The following is a 23581-nucleotide window of genomic DNA, read 5'->3' on the forward strand; positions in this document are numbered from 1 at the left end:
AAAGCACCCCCATATCATTGGTAACTCAAGCTGTCCCAAGTGTTTATCCTCATTACAACATCCCCATATCAATGGTAATTCTAGCACTCCTAAGGCTTTAGCGTCATTAAAGCTCCCCCATATCATTGGTAACTCAAGCTGTCCCAAGTGTTTATCCTCATTAAAGCACCCACATATCAATGGTAACTCCAGCACTCCCAAGGCTTTGGCCTCCTGATATTAAAGCACCCCCATATCAATGGTAGCTCAAGCACTCCCAAGGCTTAAGCCTCTTAATATTAAAGCACCCCCATATCAATGGTAGCTCAAGCACTCCCAAGGTTTTAGTCTCATTACAGCACCCCCATATCAATGGTAACTCCATACTCCCAAGGCTTTAGCCTCTTAATATTAAAGCACCCCCATATCGATGGTAGCTCAAGCACTCCCAAGGCTTAAGCCTCTTAATATTAAAGCACCCCCATATCAATGGTAGCTCAAGCACTCCCAAGGTTTTAGTCTCATTACAGCACCCCCATATCAATGGTAACTCCATACTCCCAAGGCTTTAGCCTCTTAATATTAAAGCACCCCCATATCGATGGTAGCTCAAGCACTCCCAAGGCTTAAGCCTCTTAATATTAAAGCACCCCCATATCAATGGTAGCTCAAGCACTCCCAAGGCTTTAGCCTCTTAATATTAAAGCAACCCCATATCAATGGTAGCTCTAGCACTCCCAAGGCTTTTTCCATGTTAAAGCACTCGCAAGTCAATGGTAACTCTAGCACTCCCAAGGCTTTATGCTCATTAAAGCATCGATGTTTGTTCATTTAGTAATGCCATTCATAGATATATCTGTGTGTCACACAAGTGATCCCTGTCTTTAGTCAGTGACCTGTTTCTCAGTTTCCCAAAGTGCTTGTCCCAATGGTGATGGTTAGACATTTCAGATTGTTTGTTTGAAACATGTATTCATGTATTCAAGTATTCTAGTGTTTATATGTATGATTAGAGAGTATATACGTATGATACAATATGTAGATAGATAACAGAGGTTGCTATTGTATGTGAGATCACAGAAACAGTTGACTCTTGTCATTATTTTATCACAAACTGACTCTCATAGAGAAGTCCACTTCAGAGTTGCTCCCAGCAACCCAGGTTGTTGTAAACGTTCACTTTATGGACCTGGGCCTACTTTCACGAAGCACTAAGGTGATCGTAAGTCACTAAGATAATCTTAGTGCAATGTTAAAGAATGGGAGTTATGGTTAACCTTAGTAAACGTTGCTTCGTGAAAGGAGCCCCTGGTGGTCAGACTCAATATCTTGGTTTGCATCATTTCCCAACTTTGTGGATCTTTGCTCATAATATTCATCACTGGTTTGTCTGGTTCAGACTCGGTTACTGACTGTTGGTTGTCAGGTAGCTGAGATATTGCTGACTCTGGTGTTCAACAGTGAAGAAATATAATGATGGTACACTCAGCACGCTATACACTAACTAACTTGAGTCCACCTTTTCGTTTGTTTAGGCAGGTAGTTGTTTGAAAAAATGTTTTGATATTAGTGAAATGAATAAATATGAAACTAGTTCGCAGATATATTAGGCTGTTTCACAAATTGTGTTTTGAAATGCATTTTATTATGACATGTTTAAGTTCACCTGTGTTAGTTCTGGTTCATGTTGATAAACTGCAGATTGACACTCAGGCTTATGGTGGGAGGTATTATTGCATGTACTAACCTTTATGAAATATCGCTTCTGTTGGCCTTTGTCACCATCTGTCAGTTTCAACATTGTCTTTACCATGTTTAATTACAAAGATCCAGGTTAGAACTGGTCTTCAGCAACCCATGCTTGCCCAAGTGGTGACTAGCAGGATCAGGTGGTCCGAGTTTCATAGATGGTTGACATCGTTGCCTTGTGTAAGGGTTGGTTTACAATGTATTGTGCCATCTGATCATCACACTGATGGTAACAGGTTTGGGAAACATAAACATTTGAGAATGTGTTCTATGAAAATGAATATTTTGATGATGTGTATAGTGTATTATGTTATTGGTATGGCAGTATCTTATATGTACTAGTATTGGTGATGCTCTCACCTTAATCTCAGTGCTATTCAATAATCTTCTGATAAGGAATTGTTTTATTGCAGTTGTATATTTTGTGTTGAAGCTTAGTTCAGTTATATTAGCTCACCTGGCTAAAAGTCAAGTGACCTTGTGGTGGATGTCTTTGTTAGTAGGGGCGGTGGGGTAGCCCAGTGGTTAAAGCATTCGCTCGTCACACCGAAGACCCGGGTTGATTCCCTCATGGGTACAATGTGTGAAGCCCATTTCTGGTGTCCCCCTACCGTGATTATGGTGGAATATTGCTGAAAGCGGAGTAAAACCCAACTCACTCACTCACTTTGTTAGTATAGTAAACAGTTGACTCTACATAAGGTAGGCTACAGTGCCAAAACACTATTCTGCATCAGCTTTCAAGTCACTCTGATTAAAGTGAGAGTAAGAGTAATTTACCTTCATCATGTTAATGGCTTACGTGAAAAAGATTGCTTATGAATGAACCTACTATACAAGCAGTTCAGGTGGGACATTTATGTTTGTTACGTCATGATATGTCAACCCAGAGATTTGGACGATTCCAGAGGGAGTATAGGTTTCACCGAAGTATAGTGACAGTCCCTTTGTCCCCAAATGTCTTCTACTGGGCTAACAGTGGTCAATGTGAAGTCTATGTCTTCATGCTGTTGTCAGGGAGACTGGAGGAGAGACTGGAGTAGAGACTGTATTATTTATTGTGTTTCAGATTCAAAAGAGTTCCGACCTCATCAAGAAGCTCCAGGACACTGTGACCCACTGTCACATTGACCTAGATGATACACGCAAGAGGGCCGAGGAGGATGTAAGTGCAAGTGGAAGTGTGGACTCTGGATATTGATTTTGTTTCTGAAACTGATGGAAAGACAGTGTGACTGCTGTATACAACCTTGCTTAGAATTTTAGGAAGAAGAGTTCACCAGTTGAGTTTGTCGCTAAGTTGGTTAATGATGACCAGATGATTACAGTTTGTGGCTTGGCTGATTGTGTCGTCATGGTGCCTGATGGATTAATGCTCATGCTTTTAGTCACTGGGTTACCTGGATTACTTCCAGGGTTCCCTGATATTATTGGAATGATTGCTGCTGACGGTTGTATATTCATGTTGCAGTATGGCTGAAATACTGATGAATCAGCAGCCATGACTTCAAGTTTTCTGTCATGAAGAAATTATGTCCTCTTTGTGGAGGTCCTCTATCCTCTCTTTCTATGCAAAACCACATTGATGAAATATTTTGAGATGATGCTCCATTCCTTATGATACCATTGAGTGTTTGCTGCAGGTGCGGGGCCGGGAGATGACCATCAAGCAGCTGCAGGAGGATCTGTTGGAGTCCCAGACACAGTACTCCTCCTGCTACAATGAGGTAAGGATATACAGTCAAGTCGCGGTAATCCGACATCGTCTGTTGCACAGCAAATTGTGGGATTAATGAGGATGTCGGATTATCGAATTCTGTGTACAGATGACGTTCATGGTCAAAAACACGACAATCATAATTCATATTAAGCGTGTGTGTATGTGTGTGTGTGTAGTTAGTGTTGGGAATCGACTTCTTGAACCATAATTGATCACACACCTTGCTAATCTCAATGTCGGATTACGGGACTAATTACAAACACTAGTGATTACGACAGTCGGTTGTAATTGGGGCTGTCAGAGTCGGAAAGCGGGACTGTCTGATTATCGGGACTAAGTAACGTTTATTCAATTTGTTACCAACAAAAGTGTAGGGTAAAGCCGATTGTTGGTTAAACAGGAGTCGGATTAATGAGACTTGACTGTACAACACACACATGCTCACACACATACCAGACACGCACATATGCACACATGGTACTCCGAGATATAGACAAGAATACCACTTGAAGGCCAGGTCAGACTATCAAACCACAAAGATGGTAAAGCGAGAGGACATATAGTGCTTGCTCCAGCCTTATAGAGGCACTCTGCTCAGTTTCATCCTAGAAACCTATGGTTGTTAGTTTGAACCCTGGCTTGCAACCGTTTCGTTTCTAGGTCGGCATGTTTTACCAGAGTAGTAAACTTATGTGATCCAATGAATCAGGCTTTCCTTCCACATCAAGATGACATCCTGTGATACTGAATTTGTGGAATACTGTTCCAAGGCTTCAAACCTCTCACTCACTCACTCACTGCAGCCTTATGGCATTTTGTATGTCATTGTAATACAGCGTGTCATGTATACAACGTTCAACCACTCACCCACTCTGTGTTTTCTGTGTCAGATGTTGAAACAGGAGGATGACATTTTGAAGCTGAAGACAGAGAACTCCCAGCTGAACGAGACAACACAGCGCAGCAGCCAGGACATCAGCCAGCTGCAGGAACAGCTGCATCAGATAGAGCTGGACCTCACCATCTCTCAGGAGAAACACAGGACCTGCCAGAAGGAGGTGAGAAGATGGGAGGGGGTTAGTGGGACAGGTAGATAAGTACACATCTGATAGAGCACCAGGAGGAGATGCCAGAAGGAGGTGAGAGGAAGGGAGGGGGTTAGTGGGACAGGTAGATAGGTACACATCTGATAGAGCACCAGGAGGAGATGACAGAAGGAGGTGAGAGGACAGGAGGGGGTTAGTGGGACAAGTAGATAAGTACACATCTGATAGAGCACCAGGAGGAGATGACAGAAGGAGATGAAAGGACAGGAGGGGGTTGGTGGGACAGGTAGATAAGTACACATCTGATAGAGCACCAGGAGGAGATGACAGAAGGAGATGATGAGGAGGAGGGGGTTAGTGGGACAGGTAGATCAGTACACATCTGATAGAGCACCAGGAGGAGATGACAGAAGGAGATGAGAGGACAGGAGGGGGTTAGTGGGACAGGTAGATAAGTACACATCTGATAGAGCACCAGGAGGAGATGACAGAAGGAGATGAGAGGACAGGAGGGGGTTAGTGGGACAGGTAGATAAGTACACATCTAATAGAGCACCAGGAGGAGGTGACAGAAAGAGGTGAGGGGGTTAGTGGGACAGGTAGATAAGTACACATCTGATAGAGCACCAGGAGGAGATGACAGAAGGAGGTGAGAGGAAAGGAGGGGGTTAGTGGGACAGGTAGATAAGTACACATCTGATAGAGCACCAGGAGGAGATGACAGAAGGAGATGAGAGGACAGGAGGGGGTTAGTGGGACAGGTAGATAAGTACACATCTAATAGAGCACCAGGAGGAGGTGACAGAAAGAGGTGAGGGGGTTAGTGGGACAGGTAGATAAGTACACATCTGATAGAGCACCAGGAGGAGATGACAGAAGGAGGTAAGAGGAAAGGAGGGGGCTAGTGGGACAGTTAGATAAGTACACATCTGATAGAGCACCAGGAGGAGATGACAGAAGGAGGTGAGAGGACAGGAGGGGGCTAGTGGGGCAGGTAGATAAGTACACATCTGATGGAGCACCAGGAGGAGATGACAGAAGGAGGTGAGGGGGTTAGTGGGACAGGTAGATAAGTACACATCTGATAGAGCACCAGGAGGAGATGACAGAAGGAGGTGAGGGGGTTAGTGGGACAGGTAGATAAGTACACATCTGATGGAGCACCAGGAGGACATGACAGAAGGAGGTGAGGGGGTTAGTGGGACAGGTAGATAAGTACACATCTGATAGAGCACCAGGGGGAGATGACAGAAGGAGGTGAGGGGGTTAGTGGGACAGGTAGATAAGTACACATCTGATGGAGCACCAGGAGGAGATGACAGAAGGGGATGATGGAGTAAGGGGGATTGGGAGGGGTTAGTAGATGCAGCATTAAGGTATAACCGTCGCCTCCTTCTGGGAGAGTGTATGATCAGGTCGCCTTTCATTGACATGTCATGGTTTGTAAATTGTGAGTTGTGTTTCTGTGGCAGGTTGCAAATCGTGACCAGGTTATCCTGAGACTTCAGACAGATCTGGACACCACACAGCAGAAATACAGCGGGACCACGGAGGAGGTGCGTTACCAGACACTCTCTCTCATTGCAACACTTAATACACTGTAACACTTACAGATACATGCTTGCTGACATGGGAAATACTTCCTTGCTCACCATACACAGCACACCACAGAGTTCTAAGAAACTCACCCAACACTACACACCACACAGCTTTAACTCACCCAACACTACACACCACACAGCTGTAACTCACCCAACACTACACACCACACAGCTGTAACTCACCCAACACTACTCACCACACAGCTGTAACTCACCCAACACTAGAAACCACACAGCTGTAACTCACCCAACACTACACACCACACAGCTGTAACTCACTGAACACTACACACCACACAGCTGTAGCTCACCCAACACTACACACCACACAGCTGTAACTCGACCAACACTACATACCACACAGCTGTAACTCACCCAACACTACACACCACACAGCTTCAACTCACCCATCTCTACACACCACACAGCTGTAAGTGACTCACTTTGTTGTATTTCCACAGCTGAACATCAGGGAGGACGAGGTTCAGCGTCTCAATGCCAAAATCAAACAACTGCAGCAGGAGATCAGGGGACTTAACTCTCACATAGAAGCCAACGAGCAGCGGGTAAGGATCAACATTATCTGATGCATGCAATACAGTGTGCTGGAGAGGGACAGGTCAAAATGGTCCAGTAGTTTTGTGGAGCATCCATCATTAGATTTGCTGTCGAGGAGTCAGGTATAATTAGCTATATCTTGACTACCTTGTTTGTAGATTCTGGGTCGAAATAATTGAGGAGTGACCTGACAGATTGTAAGACATTGTTGCTTATGCTGTATACAGTCAACCACTCATTTTGCCTTCCCCAGATTGGGTTGTCACTAACAGTATGCTGTAATGAATGTGGAATGTTGCTGACTCAGCTCACTCAAACACCATTTCCATGTTTCAGATTGCTAATGATGAGAAGAAGGTGCAGAATCTGCAGCATGACCAGGAGATCACACTGCAGGAGGTAAGTGATCAGTTAGATTGGTCAGGGGTAGTCTCCCGGTGGTAATACTCAGTTGGGTTGGTCAGGGGTAGTCTCCCGGTGGTAATACTCAGTAGGGTTGGTCCAGGGTCACCTCCAGGAGGTAGTGCTCTGTTGAGTTGGTCCAGGGTCACCCTCCAGGAGGTAGTACTCTGTTGGGTTGGTCTGGGGGTTGCCCCCAGGAGGTAGTTCTCAGTTGGGCTAGTCTGGGATCATCTCTAGGAGGTAGTGCTCAGTTGGGTTGGTCCAGGGTAGCCTCCAGGAGGTAATGCTCAGTTGGGTTGGTCAGGGGTAGTCTCCCGGTGGTAATACTCGGTTGGGTTGGTCCAGGTAGCCTCCAGAAAGTAGTGCTCAGTTGGGTTGGTCCAGGGTAGCCTCCAGGAGATAATGCTCAGTTGGGTTGGTCTGGGATTACATCCAGGATGTAGTACTGAGTTGGGTTAATCTAGGGTTACTTCCAGGAGGTAGTACTCAGTTGGATTGGTCCAGGGTCACCTCCAGGAGGTAGTGCTCAGTTTGATTTGGTCAGGGGTAGTCTCCAGGAGGTAATGCTCAGTTGGGTTGGTCAGGGGTAGTCTCCAGTTGGTTTTGCTCAGTTGGGTTGGTCAAGGGTCATCTCTCGGAGATGGTGCTTAGTGAAGTTGGTCAGGGGTAGCCTCCAGGAGGTAGTGCTCAGTTGGGTTGGTCAGGGGTAGTCTCCAGGAGGTAGTACTCAGTTGGGTTGCTCAAGGGTCGTCTCTCGGAGATGGTGCTTAATCAAGCCGGTCAGGGCTAACCTCCAATAGGTAGTGCTCAGTTGGGTTGTCAGAGGTGAGGTTGGGGTCTAAATAACAAGGGCTTAAACTTGTGCTATGAGTTAAATAGATTTTTATTTGTCATTGTTCCGTCTCTGCCGCTCTGACATTGCCCTTCTGTTTCCCCTTGTAGGCAGATGAGGCGAAATAAGCTGACATTAGCATCACTTGCCTCATGCCCTCTTGACTTCATGTTGTACAGTGTAGATTAATATATTCTTAATAAATTATTTCTTGTATATCAAAGTGTTTGTTTATCAAATGAAAATGTTTCAGAAATCCCATTGCCAAAATGCAGTCAGTTCAGAATAGTTTCTGGCATCATTTAGGGTTTTCCTCCATATTAAACCGGCACACTATGATAACACACAGTGTCTTGATCACTTGCTTTATTCATACTCGAAGGAGTGAGTGAGTATGGTTTTACGCAGCTTTTAGCAATATTCCAGCAATATCAGGGCAGGCGCCACCAGAAATGGGCTTCACACATTGTACCCATGTGGGGAACCGAACCAGCTTTCAGTGGTGCGAGCGAACGCTTTAACTGCTAGGCTACCCCACCCCCACTATTCATACTGGAAAAAATGACACCACAGCAGAAAAACAGAGGATAGTTTACTGTTATGGGGTATCACTAATCTTTTCTATTCATTAAATAAGAATTAAATTAAATTGAAAGACATGGCAAGACCTGATGTGTTACATCATTCCCCCAACATCATTGTTGCACTTGAATCTTCAGACAAATCACCCTCCCTTAAATCTCTATAATTTTATGTCTTTTTGTTGTATTTTTTAATCTAACTGATACAGACAAATAAACAAGTAGACAAATTCCATCACTACTGGTAATATCAGGCAACAGCATGATAAGAAATCAGTCTATTATGTGAAAATCTGTGTGATGTTACTCAGTGGGTGTTTAAACAATACAATATGGCAGCTCATTACTGCTGTGTATCATTTGGTAATCGGGGCGGTGGGGTAACCTAATGGTTAAAGCGTTGGCTCGTCACACCGAAGACCCGGGTTCGAATCCCCACATGGGTACAATGTGTGAAGCCCATTTCTGGTGTCCCCCACCGTGATGTTGCTGGAATATTGCTAAAAGCGGCGTAAAACCAGTCTCAGTCAGTCAGTCTTAATAACTCAATGTGTCTTCAAAGTCAACAACCAACAACGTCGTTACATGACCTCCAAGCGTCTTAGATTCTCGAATATGTACATGTCATTCCTCGGAGAGGTGGGGTAGTCCGCTGGTTAAAGCGTTCGCTCGTCACGCCGAAGACCCGGGTTCGATTCCCCACATGGGTACAATGTGTGAAGCCCATTTCTGGTGTCCCCCACCGTGATGTTGCTGGAATATTGCTAAAAGCAGCGTAAAACCAAACTCAGTCAGTCAGTCATTTGGTAATCGTCATCATCATCATCATCATCGACTGTTCATTTGCTTCAGCTGTTGTTAGTGCTTCTACCCGCTTAATTAACTTGCTCTGAACGCTGAATCGATTTCTTGTTCTGTGATTGTGGTTTACCATGTCCGCATTTGATGTGTCCCTTGACTGTGAAACCTTCATGAGAAACTGTTTCATAGGGGTAAGGCAAGGTTGGTATAGCCTGCTAGGGTGCCAAGATTGTCAGTTGGACATACAATCACCTGATAATCCAACACATGCATCTCATTGATTCTGGCATTTCATAATAACTGTAATAAAGCATAAAGCACGTTAACGTACTTCCACAGATGTTTGGGTGACAGATAATGAAGGACTTTTGACTATTGAAATAATGGCAGGAATATTACACTAGACAGTATGAAATTGAAACGTTCAACTTTATGGATGACAACTTCTTATTTATTACATAGAGCGATGTTTCAATGTAGATTCTTACATTATTATCAAGCTAAAAACAAGACAGTATGATGAAAACCCTACCCATAGGTAGATTTGAACACCTTCACCACAGGGTAGAGTTAAAACCCCTCAAATCCTGTATCAGTGCGTGGGTTTGAATTAGTTTTTCCCATTGATGTATTGTCACAATTCCAAGGTTAGAGCAGTTCCCTAGCAACTTACGCTGGTGTTAAGGAGACGACAAGTGTATTGGTTGGTCAGGCACAGTGACTTGGTTTATTGGATGTCTTCATGCCCTGACAGTGTGGATAGTTACTCTAGATTATCTGGTTCTTTCTTGATTATGAGCAGCTGTTGTCATACAGCTGTAATACAGCTGAGTACGGCATTAAACAACAAACACACGAAGATGTATTGCCATTGCACAATGGACTAGTATGAGGATAGCTTATTCAGTCCTTAGCCTTGTGCCAGGTATTGTTACGAGTTATTGAAAGCAGAGGGCATGACAGGCAGTGTGTGCTGACAATCACAGGTAACGTTGTCTACTGCATCGGCCATGTGTCTCACTGCTTGCAATGGTAAAGGCTTGGTAAATGTGGATACTGGTTAGAGTTGTCTCCCCTCACCCTTGTTTGTCCTTGACCTGCATGGAACTGGATAGTGTACTTGCTATGCTTGGAATCTTCTAAATTCACAAATTATCAATCTGAACTAGTTAGAATAGACCCCTATGATGACTTGTGGTAAATATGTTCCCCAGAATCTGATTGTTAGCCATACAGGGTATATATATTGGGAAGCCATGACGAGTCCAGGTTACAACTCTCTAGCAACATATACTAGTTGTAAGAGCTAACCCATTGGATTGGCCGACTCTTTGACTTGATTCATTGTACACCAGTGGCATAAATTGATGTTCACAATATCAATCACTGGATTGTCTGGTCCAGACTCAATTGTTTACAGGTCATATAGCTGGAATATTGCTGAATGCAGTGTTAAACAAAACAAAATATAATTTCAGTTCTACATTTTGTTATTTTTTTGTTGTTTTAGAGGATAAAACATGGTAATATTTTACTTTTGCAGTATTTATTGTTATCTGCAGAATGCCTCTTTGATCTAATCTGCATTGTTCATTGTTACCTGGTTCAGTGGACTGATTCAGGCCTTGTGATCCCGCTCAAACCTGCACAACGCCAGATGTGTCATGCACATCTCTGGTGCATCACTGCATTAGTGCAGCTTTTCAATGCATGCTGTCAGTGTGGTGTATGAGTACACACTTGTAGTACACAGATATTGGTGTATGGACTCACCGTTGGGTTTTTGTAGCTTTTGGATCTTGTCCTTTGTCCTTTTATTTTTGTTTTGATCTTTTACCGTAGTAGTGCATGTGGTGTTATTCATTTCATATCATTTATTTTCCTATTTCTGCAGTATTGTCTTAGTAGGATTTGTTCCAGGGCTGCAAGTCTTGCATGATTTGGGAATGTTTTCCGTATATTGTGTATTGTATTTGATGAAGCTCAGTATTTGCTCATTACATCAAGTATACACACATGTCAGTCTGATCACAATGCAGTGAACTATCTTTGTAATGATACACTGATATAATAAACTGATGGATATAATGATCTGTTTTTAAGGCCGCTTGCTGTATATTGTAATCAAAATGCATATGACAAACTACAGTTATAACCAAATATAATTAGTGGTCCCTTTCATTTTGTTATAAGTGTAGTTTATAAGTTGATAGGTATGTGAAGCAATCAAGTACAAGCTGTTATATACCAAGAATGCCTCTTCATGTCTTAATAAAGCTTTGCCCTCACATGTATATAAAGTTTACACATTGAAGCATCTGTGCTATTTTCTTGTACATAGGAGTAATATTGATGGTGTGATGATATTAAGCCAGTTATTTCGATACGTCTTGAATTGGTTGATGTTTGTAAATTCCATTACAACTTCATTCTCAGCTTCCTGGGGAAGATACGATAGACACTGAATAGCTGAAGAAACATTTTGGTATTTGAGATCTATCACAACATTTCCACCTTGATTCTTGATACACACTGATCAGAAAAAAATATTGATATTTTTCAGTTCAATTAAGAATAAAAAAGAATTATGCATTTCGATTTTTCTTACCCTACATCATTCATCAGGGTGGTTTGTATGATAGGAAGTGTTTCTGTTTATCACAAAGTACTCTACTCTCCAGGTGAAGAACCACTTGCGGACAATCGAGCAGCTGAAGTCCGACCTCCAGATGGCCCGCAGTGGCCACTCCCAGGAGGTGAAACGCCTCCACCAGGACATGGAACACCTCAAGGAGGACCTTGAGGTCACCCGGGGTGAGCTGACAGCCAGCCAGAACCACAACTCGGAGTACAGGGCCACCATCGACACACTCAACGACGAGCTGGACAGGTTCCGCAAGATGCAGGAGGAAGCTTCCATGGAGGTGAGGAGCGTTTCAGTGTAGTATCAGTTTAGTATCACGTTAGTATCAGTGTATCATGGACATATTGTAGGACATGCTTCAGAGCTCTCTGGAATGAAACACATTCAGGAAATTGAGTCTTTTCTTGAGTATCATGCTTGAATAATGATGGCACATGATCTAAAACAATACCATGAACACTATTATCAGCTGATTAGCTGCAACTATCTGCCAGGAATTTTAACTCTCTCCCAGTTTGATTCCTAAAATACTCATTGTTGAGATTGGGTGTCATTTGGTCATCACTGTAGTTTATCACTGTAGTGGAACATCTGTGTCAATCATGGAGGGTCTGGATTTCAGAGATGAGGGTCTTTGGAGTAACAGGTGATGTAGCTCAGTGAGTAGTGTGTTTCTTTTTATTGACTTTACTTTTGCCACAACTGTAAGAGCTTGAAGTAAGACAATCTCTTGCTTCCTCCTCAGATGCGTCGTCAGGCTGACTCCATTGCGGAGCAGGATGTGAGTTTATCTGAGACTCGGCAGCAGCTGGTGGTCCTGGAGAGTCAGCTGGACACAGCGAAGCATGACGGTGACCAGCTGCTGCTCAGTCTGGAGAGCTACAAGATGAAGTACAGCCAGTGTATCACACAGATCGACAATCTGGAGGCGTCCATGAAGGGACTACAGGACAAGTTACAGGACAGCCGGGGCAGGGTGAGTTGACGAGGTCGTCACTTTGTGTAGCGGATCACGCAGGGGCAGGGTGAGTTGACAGGGGGTGGTCACTTTGTGTAGTGGGTCACGCAAGGGCAGGGTGAGTTGACGGGGTCGTCACTTTATGTAGCGGATCACACAGGGGTAGGGTGAGTTGATGAAGTCGTCACTTCCTGTGGAGGATCACACAGGGCCAGGGTGAGTTGATGGGGGTCTACACTTTATGTAAAGTCTTACACATGGGAAGGATAAGTTGACTGGGGATCGTCACTCTATGTAAAGTCTCACACATGGGAAGGGTGAGTTGACTGGGGATCGTCACTCTATGTAAAGTCTTACACATGGGAACGATAAGTTGACTGGGGATCGTCACTCTATGTAAAGTCTCACACATGGGAAGGATAAGTTGACTGGGGATCGTCACTTTGTGTAGTGGGTCACGCAAGGGCAGGGTGAGTTGACGGGGTCGTCACTTTATGTATCGGATCACACAGGGGTAGGGTGAGTTGATGAAGTCGTCACTTCCTGTGGAGGATCACACAGGGCCAGGGTGAGTTGATGGGGGTCGACACTTTATGTAAAGTCTTACACATGGGAAGGATAAGTTGACTGGGGATCGTCACTCTATGTAAAGTCTCACACATGGGAAGGATAAGTTGACTGGGGATCGTCACTCTATGTAAAGTCTCACACATGGGAAGGGTGAGTTGACGGGGGATCGTCACTCTATGTAAAGTCTTACACATGGGAACGATAAGTTGACTGGGGATCGTCACTCTATGTAAAGTCTCACACATGGGAAGGATAAGTTGACTGGGGATCGTCACTGTATGTAAAGTCTTACACATAGGAAGGATAAGTTGACTGGGGATCGTCACTCTATGTAAAGTCTCACACATGGGAAGGATAAGTTGACTGGGGATCGTCACTTTATGTAAAGTCTCACACATGGGAAGGATAAGTTGACTGGGGATCGTCACTCTATGTAAAGTCTCACACATGGGTAGGATAAGTTGACTGGGGATCATCACTCTATGTAAAGTCTTACACATGGGAAGGATAAGTTGACTGGGGATCGTCACTCTATGTAAAGTCTCACACATGGGAAGGATAAGTTGACTGGGGATCGTCACTCTATGTAAAGTCTCACACATGGGAAGGATAAGTTGACTGGGGATCGTCACTCTATGTAAAGTCTCACACATGGGAAGGATAAGTTGACTGGGGATCGTCACTTTATGTAAAGTCTTACACATGGGAAGGATAAGTTGACTGGGGATCGTCACTCTATGTAAAGTCTTACACATGGGAAGGATAAGTTGACTGGGGATCGTCACTCTATGTAAAGTCTCACACATGGGAAGGATAAGTTGACGGGGGGTCGTCACTCTATGTAAAGTCTCACACAGGGGAAGGGTGAGTTGACTGGGGATCGTCATTCTATGTAAAGTCTTACACATGGGAACGATAAGTTGACTGGGGATCGTCACTCTATGTAAAGTCTCACACATGGGAAGGATAAGTTGACTGGGGATCGTCACTTTGTGTAGCGGGTCACGCAAGGGCAGGATAAGTTGACTGGGGATCGTCACTCTATGTAAAGTCTTACACATGGGAACGATAAGTTGACTGGGGATCGTCACTCTATGTAAAGTCTCACACATGGGAAGGATAAGTTGACTGGGGATCGTCACTTTGTGTAGTGGGTCACGCAAGGGCAGGGTGAGTTGACGGGGTCGTCACTTTATGTATCGGATCACACAGGGGTAGGGTGAGTTGATGAAGTCGTCACTTCCTGTGGAGGATCACACAGGGCCAGGGTGAGTTGATGGGGGTCGACACTTTATGTAAAGTCTTACACATGGGAAGGATAAGTTGACTGGGGATCGTCACTCTATGTAAAGTCTCTCACACATGGGAAGGATAAGTTGACTGGGGATCGCCACTCTATGTAAAGTCTCACACATGGGAAGGGTGAGTTGACGGGGATCGTCACTCTATGTAAAGTCTTACACATGGGAGCGATAAGTTGACTGGGGATCGTCACTCTATGTAAAGTCTCATACATGGGAAGGATAAGTTGACTGGGGATCGTCACTGTATGTAAAGTCTTACACATAGGAAGGATAAGTTGACTGGGGATCGTCACTCTATGTAAAGTCTCACACATGGGAAGGATAAGTTGACTGGGGATCGTCACTTTATGTAAAGTCTCACACATGGGAAGGATAAGTTGACTGGGGATCGTCACTCTATGTAAAGTCTCACACATGGGTAGGATAAGTTGACTGGGGATCGTCACTCTATGTAAAGTCTTACACATGGGAAGGATAAGTTGACTGGGGATCGTCACTCTATGTAAAGTCTCACACATGGGAAGGATAAGTTGACGGGGGGTCGTCACTCTATGTAAAGTCTCACACATGGGAAGGGTGAGTTGACTGGGGATCGTCATTCTATGTAAAGTCTCACACATGGGAAGGGTGAGTTGACTGGGGATCGTCACTTTATGTAGTCTCACACATGGGAAGGATAAGTTGACTGGGGATCGTCACTCTATGTAAAGTCTCACACATGGGAAGGGTGAGTTGACGGGGGTCGCACACTTTATGTAGTCTCACACATGGGAAGGGTGAGTTGAGTTGACTGGGGGTCGTCACTTTATGTAGTCTCACACATGGGAAGGGTGAGTTGAAGGGGGTGGGAAGATAAGTTCACTGTATGTAAAGTCTCACACATGAGAAGGGTGAGTTGACAGGGTGTCGTTCACTTTATGTAGTCTCACACATGGGAAGGGTGAGTTGACTGGGGGTCGTCATTTTATGTAGTCTCACACATGGGAAGGGTGAGTTGACTGGGATCGTTACTTTTATGTAGTCTCACACATGGGAAGGGTGAGTTGACTGGGGGTCGCCACTTTATGTAGAGTCTCACACATGAGAAGGGTGAGTTGACGGGGGTCGTTCACTTTATGTAGAGTCTCACACATGGGGAAGGGTGAGTTGACTGGGGGTCGCCATTTATGTAGAGTCTCACACATGGGAAGGGTGAGTTGACTGGGGTCGCCACTTTATGTAGTCTCACACATGGGAAGGGTGAGTTGACAGGGGGTCATTACTTTATGTAGTCTCACACATGGGAGTTGGGGGTGAGTTGACGGGGGAAAGTTACTTTATGTAGAGTCTCACACATGAGAAGGGTGAGTTGACGGGGGGTCGCCACTTTATGTAGTCTCACACATGGGAAGGGTGAGTTGACAGGGGTGTCGTTACTTTATGTAGAGTCTCACACATGGGAAGGGGGTGAGTTGACGGGGGGATTACTTTATGTAGTCTCACACATGGGAAGGGTGAGTTGACAGGGGGTCATTACAAAGGGCATTTTTGTTTGGGGGTGCACCCCAATTCTCAGAACCCTGGGCATAAAACATGTAGTACATTTGGAACACTTGGGGGTGGGGGTGGTGGTGGTGGTGCAGCACCCTCTCTGGATCCGCATGCATTAATTTATGTAGTCTCACACATGGGAAGGGTCGGTTGAGGGGAGGTTGTTGTTACTTTATGTAGAGTCTCACACATGGGAAGGGTAGAGCCATGGGAAGGGTCGCCTGGGAGGTTGTTACTTTATGTAGAGTCTCACACATGGGAAGGATGGGTTGGTTGACGGGGAGGTTGTTACTTTATGTAGAGTCTCACACATGGGAAGACCAGAAAGCAACATACAAAGTAACTTGTGTTATACAGGAGCTCGAGAAGGAGCAGAACCTTGACCGCCTCAAGTCCGATCTGGACAACCTGGACAAGATGTACACTGAGGCCAAGCGGGAGGTACAGAAGTGTGAGGATGTCATCGAGCAACTAACCCAGGAGCTGAACGCCACCCAGGAGGACCTCTCCGTCTCCCACAACCGGGTCCGGGAGAGCGAGGAGAATGTCCGCAACCTCAGGGAGAGGCTCCAGGACTCACAGCACGAGGTGAGCAGTGTATAGTAGGAGGCAGATAAAACCTCGGGTATTACGGACAATCTGCACAAAATTACTTTTGCATTACTGTCTTAACTTTCATTTTCTTAGGTAGACTTACTACAGTCGCTACACTAAGATCACCTTGTGGATGAGTATCTGTGGAAGATCTCTAAAATGACTTGCAGAGAATAAGATGTCAAAAAGTGTTAAGAGAGTTTCATGGAAAGCTAACAGATTTTTTCAGGCTTGCCAGATAAGTGTATCATTGACCCTTTAAGGTTGATGTCTGCTGCCTTTTACTACCCCACTATTATCTGAACCAGGCTAGCTATTCTCGGAACGTTCGTAGCCCTACAAACTTCTTAAACCCATTCTCAACACATTGGCTACGATCAAAGTTAAGATTCTTTTTCAGAAGAAGTCCTCCTTGGGGTACATATAAGCATTAAAATGTCCATTTTAAAAGCCTACGACAGTTGTAACAATATTTCAATAAAATATTTTACCAAACAAAAAACTCGTTATGTGTGGTGAGACCACCCCTACAGGGCCCCGTAGAGGGCCCCCTACAGCCAAGAGCAGGTAACTCTGGCTGTGTACCTCGTACCTCACTTTTCATGCTGTCGTCGGCCGTGTAGGTCGATTGCATGGTCCAAGAAGCTACGAATAAGAGAGCGATGAGTGAGATAGAGTCAAATCCTGTATGTATGGTTCCTTTTTTTCGCTCGGGCGCTAGCTGGAATCGTTGTATGACTTTTTCATTCATGATTTGTTGTAACTTTACCGGCGTGTTCGCTGTCTCCAGCCACGTGGCAGGCAAGATATGGACCGCTGGGGTCCGCTTTGCTTTCCTTCTCCTGGCTTTAGAAAAGCCTTGTAGTCGGGTCGTAAAGGGGCTGATATTTCATTTTGTAGATTATACTTGCCTAAATTCCTCTTTTTCCAGGCTTTAGGTAAGTTTTGCTTGAGTGTTTTCGTGGCGTTTTACGTCGCTCACACATGTTGCTCTTTGTCACCTATGTGCATAATTACGCCGCTATTATGGCTTTGGCGCTAGTATTTAATAGCTTTGCTGTAACAGTTAAAATATCGCCCGGCGTTGTATTTTGTTCTGTTTTGTTGCGTGCATATTATATTATGTATATCATTACAGTCCTTGCTATTGTCATAGCGTGGTTCTGTTTTTGCAGCCAAAGGGTGTGTCACCTGTAGCGGCAGTTTGTCGCCTCAGGATCGCCACCTGGTTTGCTTTACGTTGTTTAGCGGAGGAAGCCCATGACGAACAAGGTTGTTCTATGTGTCAGGCTTTCTCCCCCGCACCATCAAGTCCAGACGTGCTGATTACATGTTCTACACGCCCTTACTTCAGGCGAGGGGGACATTTGGGGTCAGAAGCCGCCTAAAGACAAAGATAAAAAGCAAAGAAAAAGAAGGCTTCGCTTCCCTCTTTGGGGATGCTCCTAAACGGGCGAAGGTCGCGGGGCCTCCGGCTCTTTCACCTGCCATCCCTCAACATCACAGGCACCTTCCCCCCCCTCCTGTCCCTGTTTCTAACCAGCTAACAATTGATTTACTTTCTGATATATTGCAGAAGCAGATGGATTCGGGTCCACACTCTCTAAGTGGCTGACGCGATGGCTGGCCTCCGGCCAGGGAGAGATTGGTGTCCGGCCAGGTAATGCGGGTGTGTGTGCCGGGTCTATGGCGGGCAGTGCTCCCAACCTCAGCTTAGGCTCTGGTGTGGGGGTTTCTGTCGGGGGTGCGTCGGCTCCGAGTTTTGTCTCGGTTGCTGGCCACCCCTCCGCTGTAGTAACTACTACCGGCCCGAGCCTTGGCTTGGGGTCTGGTCCAGTAGTTAGTAGTTTGGCAGGCTCAGTCCCTGTAGTTGCCGCTACTTCGCAATTGGTCCCACCGCTTGCGCCGGCTTGGCCGGGCCATTCGGTGTCTGGATCATTTTGTCTACCATTGAGGAATCCCAGCACGGGCTCTTCCTCGTCCACGCACCGCTGACTCAGTATCGAGTCTTGGGTCAGGTGTGCCGGGCAACCCGGCTCTGCTCGAGCCTTTGTCCCTCTCTGTAGACCCCTCGGATGATCCCTCAGAGCTCTCTCTGGATACAGAGACCTCACTCATTGAGGATCGATTCGAGGAGGCTATGGAGGAGGATGAGGGTCGAGGAGGAGTTAGGTGCGCCTTTGGTTTTATTTCGGTCGTCCCTGAGGCAGGTAATGGGGGCGTGTGCTTCTGTCCTGCCCCAGGTAGTGGTCAGTACTGGCGCACCCGACCCTCAGGAGTTTTCGCCTCCCAGGGGAGGCTTTGCTCCACCAAGGTGGGGACACAAGGCTGCGTGATATTACCCTCAGTCTTGTCTGAGGTAATCAACCCCCTCCTCTGTGGTTCCAGGTCCAGGTTCGATTTGCCAGAACTTGACCGTGCCGGTACCTCATGGGGGAGGCTTGCCTTTACAATCCCCAGTGGTTGACGATTGTGTTTTACGCATCCGCCGCCCTTGGGGGTTCGTCCGAGTAATTCTATGGCTTCAGCCAAGCAAGGTCGCCCGGCTTCCGCCCGTTCACGACTAACGCTACAGCTTAAATCGCCTATCGATCCTTTGAAGAGCAATACCCAATGCGGTTCAATGCCTCAAAGTGACGATCCATTCCGCCTACATCTCGGTGTTGCAGAGGCAACTACTGGATGTGGGTGGGGTGGAGGAAGATTAAATCTCCCTCCACCTTGGCTAAGCAATTAACGGAGGTACAGTCACATCTGGCAGCGATTCTATCAGGTCGTCGGCTTGCCAAATGATGTCGGGCGGTGATGGGCCTCCGTAAGCCTGTGGCTTTCCGTGGCGAGGTATTAGCCTGCCGCATAACAGGCTCTGCTGGCTGCCATTCGGATGGGTTCTACCCTGTTCCCGGGGCAGCTACAGTAGTCCGGGAGGCCGCGGAGGCTGTCTCAACCTTCAAGGACTCTAAGCCCTTGCTGGAACAGCCTCACCGCGTCTCGCCGCGGCCCGGTTGTCTCCTCTGCATATCCTTCTGCCGCGGGCGAAGGAATCTGTTAAATGGGCTCAGCCCTTGCAGTCGCTGAGGAGGGTAAGGGCAGAGGCAAGGGCAAGGCCCGCGGCCCACCAGCCTTTTCAGAGGAAGGGGAAGTCAGCCCGGCTTCCCAGCTATAATTCCTCCGAGCCCTTGTTGGTACCAGACCAAAGCAGTCGGAGTACTGCGAAGTCAGGTATTCAATGTCTCATGCCACATATCCCTGTGGGTGGTCGACTTTCCCTCTTCCTGTCGGAATGGGAAAAAGTCACGTCCAATCCCTGGGTCCTGTCCACACTCAGGGAAGGCCACATGCCACAGTGGAAGCGAGACCCACCCCCCTTCTCTGGGATCCGTTGCACTCCAGTGCCGGCTGCCCTAGAGAAGGCGGAAGTGCTCCGTGCCGAGGTCCAGTCGTTGCTGGACAAGGCAGCCATAGAGGTGGTTCCTGTGGGACAAGAAATGTTGGGTTTTTACTCAACTTATTTCCTTGTCACCAAAAAGGACGGAGGGTTCAGACCTATTCTAAACCTCAAAGGTCTGAACGACATGTTAGAGGTACCGTCCTTCAAGATGGAAACACTACGTTCGGTGATTTCGTCTGTGGAGAAGGGAGATTGGCTCACGTCCCTATGCAGCCCGAGTTCCGGAAATACCTAAGGTTTTCCTTCGACGGGAGGTGCTATCAGTTTCGGGTACTCCCCTTCGGCATTTCCACAGCGCCAAGGGTGTTCACCAAACTCATGCTAATTCCAGCTCAGGTAGCCAGGTCACAGGGCAGGTGCTGTCACCCGTACCTAGACGATTGGCTCCTTCGTGCGCTTGCGAGTTGCGACACTTGCTGTGATGAGTATTCTCACCAAGTTGGGCTGGATTATCAACCTCAAGAAATCAGAACTGGTTCCCACCCAGGATCTGGTGTTCTTGGGAGCGAGATTCGAGACAGCGCGAGGGATAGTCTCCCTGTCTCCGGACCGCGTCACCAAAGTCCAGAGAGTTGTGTTACAATTTCTCGAGTTCCCAGGGCCTCAGCTCGGACTTGGCTCCAGTTGCTAGGCAACATGGCGGCAACGGTGGACATCGCTTTTAGCGGTTGAGGATCACGACCCATTCAGCAGGCTCTAGCTCGAATGTGGGTCCACACCCAGGGTTACGAGTTGATTCTCCACACTCCAGGGTGGCTAATTCCTCATTTACGGTGGTGGACACTGGCAGGGAATTTATCCAAGGGGCTCCCTTTGGACATCCCATCGCCAGATCTCTCAATTCAGACGGACGCTTCCCTCACAGGGTGAAGCGTGCTGGGCGCCCTGTCGGTCTCAGGCCTGTGGTCACAGAGCGAGCGGCGCAACTGCACATCAATGTGCTAGAATTGAGAGCAGTCAGGTTGGTGTTCAAGCGACTTCGAGCAGGTTCAAGGCCGTGTGGTCCGTCTCGAGATGGACAACCAGACGGCAATGACCTACATCCTGAAGCAGGGCGGTACGGTTTCCCCGTCTCTTCTGCAGGAGGCATGGCAGTTTCTGCTCTGGTGCGACCAGTTCGACATACGGGTAATGCCTGTTTATCTCCCTGGGGCGGACAACGTTCGAGCAGATGCACTCTCTCGTCGTATCCTGGCCCCACACGCAGTGGATGCTCCATCGGGGATATTCCGGGCTATCTCCCAGTTGTTGGTCGTTCCAGGTGGATCTGTTTGCATCTGGGGACGAACCAGATTCGGTGTTTTGCTCTCGGATACCGGATCCGAGAGCCATCGCCCAAGGCGCTTTCCAGCTCGATTGGGCCGGACAGGGTTCTGTGGGCGTTCCGCCACTACCCTGATTCCCAAAGTCCTCTTGCAGCTTGCCACCCAACCAGCTCGACTTCTTGTGCTCCTTGCACCCCTTTGGTCGGCTCAAAGCTGGTTTCGGTACTACTCAGGTTTCTGGCTCAGCCTCCTGTACTATTACCCTTTCGACCGGACTTACTATCCCAGAGCGGGCGCCGCACCCGAATCCCAGGATTCAGTGGGTGGCCTGGCCTCTATCGGAATCGCCTCTCTGGCGGAATTCCTGCACCAGTTGCAGACACAATTCTGGCCCGCGGAGGGATTCGACAAGCGTTCAGTATGAGGATAGATGGGCCTGTTATGGGCGCTGGTGTGTCGGCAGAGGGATTCTTGATCCCTTTTCTTCAACTGTAATTGAAGTACTGGAGTTCTTGCAGTCTCGGTTAGAAGCCCGGTTTAGCGGCGTCTACTATCCGGGCTACTCCACGGCAATCTCTGCCTTCCATATCCCTGCCGGCGGTGCTCTCTTGGGGCAGCACCCTCGTACAAGCTTTTAGCGAGGCGTGGACAGAATCCGTCCGACTGTCCGGCGGATTAGTCCCCATGGGACTTGTCAATCGTTCTTGATTGGATGTCGGTCCTCTCTTTCCACGATCTGTCGTCTCTTTCACTCCAGCTGTTAAGTTGGAAGGCTGCCTTTCTTGTGGCGGTAGCGTCTGGCAGGCGTGTAGGTGATATCCATGCCATGTCAGCGGATCCTGCTCTGACTGTCTTTCACAAAGACAGAGTCAGTATTCGGTTGCCAGACTCCTACCGTCCTAAGGTGCGAAAGGCCTTTCATATAGCGGGCCTATCGAACTGCCAGCTTTCACTCAGCCTCCATCGTCCGGTACCTCTCTTCGGCGTGCTCACGTCTTAGATGTCCGTAAGACTCTCAAGGCTTATATCAAACGAACGGCTGCTATCAGGAAAGATAAGCAGCTGTTCTGTTGTTATGGCGGTGGCAAGGCTGGTCTTCCGGCGAACAAGCAGACCATATCTAGGTGGCTTGTCTCTGCCATTTGTTCGAGTTACTCTTACAAAGGATTAACCATCCCTCAGGGTTTAAAGGCTCATTCGATTAGGGCAGTGGCGACATCAAAAGCATCGCCAGCGCGGCACTGCCCATCGAGGAGATCTGCTCAGCGGCTATCTGGAGCCGACCGAGTACGTTCATCCGCCACTATCAGCTGGACAAACACTCGGGGCGTGCTTTCGGTTTGGCCAGACAGTTCTCACCAGTGGGCAGTGTCGTGATTCTCTAGCGAATGAGCCTTAGAAATCCGCGTTTGCTTTTCTCATGGTGTAGGTGTTAATAAATTCCTCAATTTTTATCGGTGGTGGTATCACATTGGTGGTGGTTTTACCGTATGTAGCGATTATCACTCGCTACAGTCACTGTGTTCATCCTGCACTGCGCAGCTGGTTTGGGTTGCTGAGGGATATATATTGGACTCGCCCATTCTTTCCCTCCCATTTTGATGGTCTGGGGGTGGGACTTGCGTCCGCCTTTATAAATTCCACCAATAGCCTATCGGCTAGGCTCCTTTTCCCCCGCCTTGCCACGCCCCCGCCTGATTGACATCAGCGGTCAGGTGACTAGGTGAGTGTACTTTCTCTCTTTGTCGGCGGCTTCGGCTGTGCCTTCGACTGAACTAGGGGGTATGTTAGGCAGACAGAATACCGCTCCCGACTCAACATCTTTGGGAGTCTGTCTTATGCTTATATGTACCCCAAGGAGGACTTCTTCTGAAAAAGAATTTTACAAACCTGGAGAGGTTATGAATTCTTTGAAGAAAAGTCCTCCTTGAATCTGACTCCCACCTCCCCTCATTCTGTCTGACCGTTCAGCATGAAAAGTGAGGTCACGAGGTAC

The 23581-nt window shown here is 47.0% G+C and overlaps 1 protein-coding gene across 10 annotated transcripts in view; it reads left to right on the plus strand.

Annotated features, from left to right (window-relative positions):
* LOC124268929 (COP1-interactive protein 1-like) overlaps positions 1-23581 on the plus strand; it is a 124409-nt gene that overhangs the window by 71270 nt on the left and 29558 nt on the right. For all 10 annotated transcript variants that reach the window (XM_046703948.1, XM_046703950.1, XM_046703953.1 and 7 more), the window contains 9 exons: positions 2798-2893; positions 3372-3455; positions 4339-4506; positions 5967-6050; positions 6557-6661; positions 6990-7052; positions 11951-12193; positions 12659-12889; positions 16633-16863. In XM_046703948.1, coding sequence (XP_046559904.1) covers positions 2798-2893; positions 3372-3455; positions 4339-4506; positions 5967-6050; positions 6557-6661; positions 6990-7052; positions 11951-12193; positions 12659-12889; positions 16633-16863 — 1305 coding nt within the window. The remainder of the gene's footprint in view (positions 1-2797; positions 2894-3371; positions 3456-4338; positions 4507-5966; positions 6051-6556; positions 6662-6989; positions 7053-11950; positions 12194-12658; positions 12890-16632; positions 16864-23581) is intronic.

The sequence above is a fragment of the Haliotis rubra genome, unplaced genomic scaffold (assembly GCF_003918875.1).
Source record: "Haliotis rubra isolate DU_JTF1 unplaced genomic scaffold, ASM391887v1 Scf1404, whole genome shotgun sequence".
NCBI classification, from domain to species: Eukaryota; Metazoa; Mollusca; class Gastropoda; order Lepetellida; family Haliotidae; genus Haliotis; species Haliotis rubra.